This window comes from Cebus imitator, unplaced genomic scaffold, assembly GCF_001604975.1.
Source record: "Cebus imitator isolate Cc_AM_T3 unplaced genomic scaffold, Cebus_imitator-1.0 Scaffold126, whole genome shotgun sequence".
In the NCBI taxonomy this organism is placed as follows: domain Eukaryota; kingdom Metazoa; phylum Chordata; class Mammalia; order Primates; family Cebidae; genus Cebus; species Cebus imitator.
In genome coordinates, this window is record NW_016107441.1 from 3,642,032 (window position 1) to 3,649,576 (window position 7,545).

The following is a 7,545-nucleotide window of genomic DNA, read 5'->3' on the forward strand; positions in this document are numbered from 1 at the left end:
AAAAAAAAAAAAAAAAAAAGAAAATTCTAGAAATTGCAAACTAATCACTAGGAACAGAAAGCAGATCAGTGGCTGCCTAAGGATGTGGGGGTTGGTGGGGACAGCAGGAAGAGATTACAAGAGAGCATGAGGACACTTTTGGGGGGTGATGGGTATGTTCATTACCTTAATTATGATGATGGTTTCTCAGATGTAAATGTATGTCAAGATGTATCAAATTGTACACTTTAAATGTGTGCAGTTTATTGTATGCCAGTTATTATTCCGTAAAGCTACTGAAAAGAAACAAAAAAGTTTATCAACCAAATGGATCATGACTCAAACAGACGAACTCTGAAAAGAAATTGGTAAGAATCCTGAGCAGACTCGGTGGCTCACGCCTGTAATCCCAGCACTTTGGGAGGCCTAGGTCGGTGGATCACCTGAGGTCAGGAGTTCAAGAAGAGCCTGACCAACATGGTGAAACCCCTTCTCTACTACAAATACAAAATTAGCCAGGTGTAGTGGCATGCGCCTCTAGTCCCAACTACTTGGGAGGCTGAGGCGGGATAATTGGTTGAACCCAGGAGGTGGAGGTTGCAGTAAGCCAAGATTGCACCATTGCAGTCTAGCATGGGCAACAAGAGTGAAACTCCATCTCAAAAAAAATAATAATAATCCCAAGAACACTTGAACTGTGGATATTTGGTGACATTTTGGACTTTGTAGTAACTACCTTTAGATGTTATAATGGCACTTACTGAAGTGCTTATACCTGACATGATATGATATCTGAGATTTGCTTCAAAATAATGTGAGGGTAGGGACAGTGGTGGAAGTAAAGCTGCAACAACATTGGCCTTGAGTTGGTAACTTTGCTCTTTTACTCTGTACCCCAGGCTGGAGTGCAGTGGCGCGGTCAGCTCACTGCAACCTCTACCTCCCAAGCTCAAATGATTCTCATGCCTAAGCCTCCCGAGTAGCTGGGATTACAGGCATATGCCACCATACCTGGCTAATTTTTGTGTTTTTAGTAGAGATGGGGTTTCACTATGTTAGCCAGGCTGGTCTCAAGCTGCTGGCCTCAAAGTGATCCCCCCGCCTTGGCCTCCCAAACTGCTGGGATTACAGGTATGAGCCACCACGCCGGGCCAACTTGGTAACTTTTAAAGCTAGGTGGTCAGAATGGGAGGCACAGTTAATATATTATTTTTTAGACCTCTGAGTTTAAAATGTTCCATAATTTTACAAAATGGAGAAAAAAGTCCTTAGCTTTGCTGTCCCTATTTTAATGCCCCTGTGCACAGGTATTCACCTTCACCTGGAGAGAGGACATCCGGCCTGGAGACCCCCAGCACACCAAGAAGTTCTGCTTTGATGCCATCTCCCATACCAGCCCTGTCACGCTCTATGACTGCCACAGCATGAAGGGCAACCAGCTGTGGAAATACCGCAAAGTAAGATGGGATGGGGGGAGCAGGGCACCGGTTTGATTTTTTTTTAAGGAGATATATTGCCTCACCCCTTCTTTCAACAGAGCCTATCCACATATTCATTTGTGCCACAAACCTACCATGCCAGATTTTGCAGTCATTCAAGAGCAATCAGAAATCTAGACTTCTCTGTGAAATCCCCAAATCTAGGCAACTGAGTCCATTTAAAAAGAAAAGCATGACCAGGCACAATGGCTCATGCCTGTAATCCCAACACTTTGGGAAGCTAAGGTGGGTGGATCACCTGAGGTCAGGAGTTTGAGACTAGCCTGGCCAACATGGTGAAACCCTGTCTCTACCAAAAATACAAAAGTTAGCCAGGTGTGGTGGCTCATGGCTGTAATCCCAACTACTGGGGAGGTTGAGGCAAGAGAATTGCTTGAACCCAGGAGGCGGAGGTTGCAGTGAGCCAAGATTGCACCATTGCACTCCAGCCTGGGTGACAGAAGAAGAACCTGTCTCAAAAAAAAAAAAAGAAAGAAAAGAAAAATGAAAGTGTGCACATTGCAAACACACACACACATGCGCACACACATCATAAGGACCAGTGAGGTCTGACGGGACGTGGGCAGTGTCTAGGTCCCAGGTCTGGAAGCAGCATGTATCACTTCTGGCCACATCCCAGCAGGCAGAACCCAGTCCCATGGCAATAGCAGCTGCAAGGGAGGCTGGGCAGCATCTGGCTGTGTGCTCAGGAGGAAAATCAACAGGTGTATGAACAGCCAATCAGTCACTTCCTCACTTTCTCATTGCTCGTGTTGTTGCTGTGGTTTGACTAGTCATGTCTCCAGTGCTGTCTGGCTTATTACCTCCATGTTTTGTAGGACAAGACCCTGTACCACCCTGTCAGTGGCAGCTGCATGGATTGCAGTGAAAGTGACCACAGGATCTTCATGAACACCTGCAACCCATCCTCTGTCACCCAGCAGTGGCTGTTTGAACACACCAACTCAACAGTCTTGGAAAAATTCAATAGGAACTGAGCCCTCATGTCCCCTTGGCAGGCCCCACAGGGTCTGGCACTCACTGCAGCCATCGTTTTAAGGGAAGCAGGGCCTCTGTGCGCACTGGGTGTAAAAGGTGCTGGCCAAATGGTTCAGGGTGAAGAGGACTCTTGAATCAGGGGCTGGGGTCTGCCTGGTCCGTGAGCCCCTGAGCTGGGGGGTAGGGTGAAGAGCAGATCCCACAAGAAGCCCCACAGGGAGCAGAGCCTGCTTTAATCCCTGCTGGCATCACAGAAAAGCAGCAGGGCCTTTTCAACTTTGTCACTATGTCCCCTTGAGCATTATGTGAGAGAATACCAGGGTAGCCTAGGCCACCCAAAAATGAGTCTTGCAAGGTTGCCCAGCCCTCAGGTGGCTCTCCTACATGATGGTACTTTAGAAAGAAAAGTAAAATGTCCCTGTTTGGGGCAGCTTTTAGTACTGATGCCACTCATCAGAAGGGAAAGAAGTCTTTTTGGGGCTTTTTCGTTTCTGCTCTCCTAGGGGGTACATGGCAGTTACTGCCCAGCTTCTGTTTTCTGTCACAACCCCAGGTGATTTGGTCTGGTCAAAGGCCACGCTTGAGGCCCTCAGAATGTTCAGTACCAAATGCTGGTCAAGGAGTCAGAAGAGGGACCCCCCCAGACATTTCTCTGCAGCTATGAACATGCAGGATATTTCCCCCTGCTCTCTGGGTATTTAAAATGTCCATTTTAGCAGTCTCCAGGCACAAGGACAGCCCAGCCACCAGCTTTTCAGGGCAGTGTTTCAGATGGCCTTGAGCCCATGGAAAAGGCCAAGTAGACCTCCAAACTAGAAATGCTGGCTAATTTTCCCTGATCCATGCTTCCATTTCCCCTTCTCTCTTCCCCAGGCAATTACTGGACTCAAAAGAGAAACAGAGGTGCTGCGAGGTGCTTACCTCACAGAGTCTGGAGGCCTCCAGGATCAACTGTGGGCAAAGTGCCTGCCTCTGACCTCATCATGGTTCTAGTTCTCATTTGGAACTCCAGAATTGTAAAAGAACTCTATAATTGGATTGCAAAGTAGAATGCTACCTAGGATTCTGGTATTCCAGCATCCAATATGGATTTCTAGAATGCTGTGATTAAAGGAGCCAGCCAGGTGTAATACAGTCAAGGCAGCCCCCAGCCTAGAGACAATCTGTGAAATCCAAAGTTGGTGGTGTTGGGGAAGCAGGGGGACATGAGTGTCCCTCAGCTCAAAGCAGAGGCTGTAGTATGACATGGTCCTCAGTGAAGATCTGCACCCTGGGACCTCCCACCATCATCACAGCTGCAGTCTCATTTGCAGTGGAGAAATGAAACCGTTGTCCCACAGCCAGATATATACCCAGCTCCATGCCAGCCCTTCATGTTTACCTTTTGCTTTGTTAATTACATGTCAGACTCCTAGAGGGCCTCCAGACTAATAGAAAGCATTTCTGTAACCAACCTGCCACCCACTCATTCAGAAATGGAAATCACATTCCACAGTCTATGACTTCCACCAACTAGCCCAGGAAATACTTGAAATCAGCATTCCAATTAGTGTTGGGTCTCTTGATTGTGTCATTTACCAATTAAATAACTAAGACATAAGTCTGGGAACAGAGCCACAAATCTGCCTTTGAGATGCTGGCTGATCTCAAGGCCATCAATTATTGGCGGAGGGAGGGACAAACACTCCCAACCATCCACCAGTCAGACTGAATGTGTAGCTGGCAAAGAATTACTTCCACTTCTGGCCCAGCACAAACCCTGCTCTGGCCACCTGTCTGCAAGAGGTGGCCCCTGCAGCTTTAGAAGCGGCCCTCTGTAGAAAGAAGTCAAAAGATGAGGCCCCTTCTAGAATCTAGGATAACAAGAGTGTTGGCAGTTTGAGGAGTTGAATTAAGATTCATCATCAGAGAGTAATGCAGTGTCATTAAAATAAAAACTGTGCCTTTTAAAAAGAAAAATGCAAATATACAGCAAATCCCTAAACTTGAACCATTTCCTAGTGCCTTGCTAGACAAATGTAAAGGGGTGGGGTTGTGGGGAGGGGAACATTTTTGGTGGCGTGTGCAGTTCCTACTGGATGAGTGTGTGTTTCTTATTGTCTAATTTCAAGCAGGAGATGTCGGGCCTGGAGCAAGATCTGAGACTGAGATGCCCCCAAGGGTAAGAGGTCAGATTTATTCCAGTTAGTGCAAGTCACACTCCAAACTAAAGGCTGGGCAGTGCATTTAGTTTGTGGCCTAGAAGGCCTCATCAGCCCCCAACAGGAGGCCTTGCATTACCTCACTAGGACCTGTTTGGGGGCCATGCCTGCAGTTCACCCTCTGAACCCTCAGAGTGTTTGTCCTGTTTCTCGTCATGGGGTTAAGGTGTGCAGAGCACTAGCCAGACTTCCACATAGTCCTGCCCGAAGTGGGCGGCAGTATTCCTGGCATGACCAGGATTCCTGTGAAAGCAGGAGCAGCAGCAAGCCATCCCAAGCCTGCCTTTGGTTCTCCTTTAGAGTCTGGGTTCACGCCTGAAAAGGGATGGGCGCATCCTCTGAGCAGTCTGTCACTTGTCATTGCTGAGCCCACATCAGTAGGTCCGGGGACTTGACAAAGCATGTGGGAGGGGAAGGAAGAACAGAACTTGATTGACTCCATTTCTTGGAACAACTGATTAATTGCTAATACTAAACCACTCATTGTTATGGCTTCGTTTTTGAAAACCACCTGTCTCAAGGATTCAGGTTTCCGCTCACATCCCCAGCTGATACTCAATACAACTCAACCAGGAGCCTGTAGAGATGCTGACAGCCAGGTGATGGGTGAGACTGTGGGTCCCTTTTCCTCTAAAGCCTTTACTCTGAGGATGAGGTCACAAAATAGGGTGTGACTAGAAAGTATCTTGACCATGTGGCCCACCAGCAGCTTTTCCGAAGGGGAACTCCAGGACCATTTCATAATGCAAAGAGCACTGTCGCTTTAAGTACAAAGCCTTCAGGGCCTTTGAAGGCGGCTAAACTTGCAGGCGTGTGTGTGAAAAGCCATCCCATCTTCTGCCTCCAATTGGAGCTTTCAGCTTTTCAGTCAGGAACTATTGATTCTTTCCTTTAGGAAAAAACCGCTCAGGCAGAACGGGGTACATCCACAGGAGGAATCTGGTAAGAGCATGGGACCAGGAAAGAAAGAGCAGTTTCTGTTGAAGATGTAGCAAACGGATTTCCAAAGTCTACATAACATTCACTTTTCAAACTTCCCACCAGTGGAATTTCTTTTTTTCCTTAAGAAATAGGTGATGTCTTTGAAAACAGCTCCATATATCTTTCTGTGTGTCTCCATTTTCCTAGTCTCTAGAGTCTCAAAAACAGTGGCAATGCACTTTACAGTACTAACTGAGAAATCAGAGTCCCTGCTTCAGCGGCATCTAGTTTGTACAGGTTGGGTGATCTTTTATAATTCCTAGGAGGCAATGCATTTTTAATGTTTTTTGATGCTTTGTAATTGTGAGAGGGGGTCAAGAAGTACAGTTCTGTTCTGGAATTCTTTATTGCTTTCAACGGATGCTCTTTGTGAAAAATCCAAGTAATATTTTAGTTCAAACTTGATCTTGAGCCAAGGCCCACTGCCACCTCTGGGGTGGGAGTTGGACCTACATAGCAAGTGACAAGTTCATCTTAACATCTGCTTCCAAAATGGCTTTGATTCAGCTATGCCAGGCAACAGAACAGGGCCACTCCTGCTCTGTTATTGGCTTGAAGACTAAGATCCCAAAGGGGTTGCAGGCAGGAATATTTGGAAATTCAGACTGGAATTCCATGCTGAAAGCTCAAGACCACCGGCCTCTCCTCCTGCCTGGAAAAGTGAGCCTTTGTGAAGGACTGACTTACCACGTACAATTGTGATTGTGAATGTTATTGAGTAAACCTCCAGTCTTTCTCTAAAGCGGTCTCTGCCTTCTTCCTTCTCATGTGTCATTCTTCTTTCCATCATTCTTCACGTAGACCACCCACTTTGGACTCAGGCACTCTGCTGGGTACTAAAAACTAATTCCCAACAGCCATCATTCTAGAGTGGAAGGCAGACCTAAAACAGCCAAGATGATTTCAGCTGCAAATAGGGCTATGAAGGATATAAAGCCATGATATTTTAGAGACTGTCAGTGTTAGCTAGAATGGTGAGAGCTGAAATACATGGAGAAGGAGGGTGAATCAAGATGATTTCAGGGAACACAGTTCTAGGCAGAGGGAACGCAAGTGCAAAGGGCCTGAGGTAATTAGAAGTTCCTGTGTTGGAGGAGAAGAAGGAGGTGAGCTTGAAGAGTTATGTGGGGTATCCCACAGAGTGTCACACCCAGGAGTGGAGGATCTCAGGAGGGCAATGACAATATGAAATAAGTATAACTTTTTTTTTATGCTCTCCCTCTGTCACCCAGACTGAAGTACAGCAGCACTCATAGTTTACTGCAGCCTTCAACTCCTGGGCTCAAGTGATCCTCCCACTTCAGCTTCCCTAGTAGCTGGTAGCACAGACATGCACCACCATGTCCAACTAATATTTTTTTTTTTTTTTGTAGAGATGAAGTCTTGCTATGTTACCCAGATTGTTCTTGAACTCCTGGCTTCAAACAGTCCTCCTGCCTCGGCCTCCAAAAGTGCTGAGATTACCGGCATGAGCCACCACACCCAGCTGTAACTCATTTCTGATGCTCACCCATCAGGTGCACGTACTTGTTTACAAAAACATTTTGATGCTATTGGGTATTGGATGTGGTAGGAAGAGCACTTTCTGGCCCAGCTCTGCAAAAAACTCACATCTTGGGCAAATACTGCTTCCAACTAGACCTGTTTTCCACAGTAAAATGACGGGTTTTTGGATGATGCTTCCAGCTCCACCTGTGGTCCTATGATTGCATCTTGGTTGGAGGCTGCAGGTGACAATGAACAGAAGCTGGAGGTTGCCCCCTCATGCTGCCACCCAGGGCCCACCAGAGGGTGCTATGGACCATGGCTTGAAGAAGGCTGAATAACAGAAACGGGAAGTTTGGCCTATTTGGCAGGTTTGAGCCCTGGAATGAGAGGATCTTCTTAAAAGGTCCTTGGTGCCTCAG

General features: G+C 46.9%; 1 protein-coding gene across 1 annotated transcript in view; it reads left to right on the top strand.

Moving 5' to 3' along the window:
- The window catches only part of GALNT10 (polypeptide N-acetylgalactosaminyltransferase 10), a 233,483-nt gene extending 227,103 nt beyond the window's left edge, over nt 1-6,380 (top strand). Inside the window, exons 10-11 of the mRNA XM_037742761.1 lie at nt 1,278-1,436; nt 2,297-6,380. Of these exons, the coding sequence (XP_037598689.1) occupies nt 1,278-1,436; nt 2,297-2,455 (318 nt within the window). The 3' untranslated portion in view covers nt 2,456-6,380. The remainder of the gene's footprint in view (nt 1-1,277; nt 1,437-2,296) is intronic.
- The last annotated feature ends 1,165 nt before the right edge of the window (nt 6,381-7,545 follow it).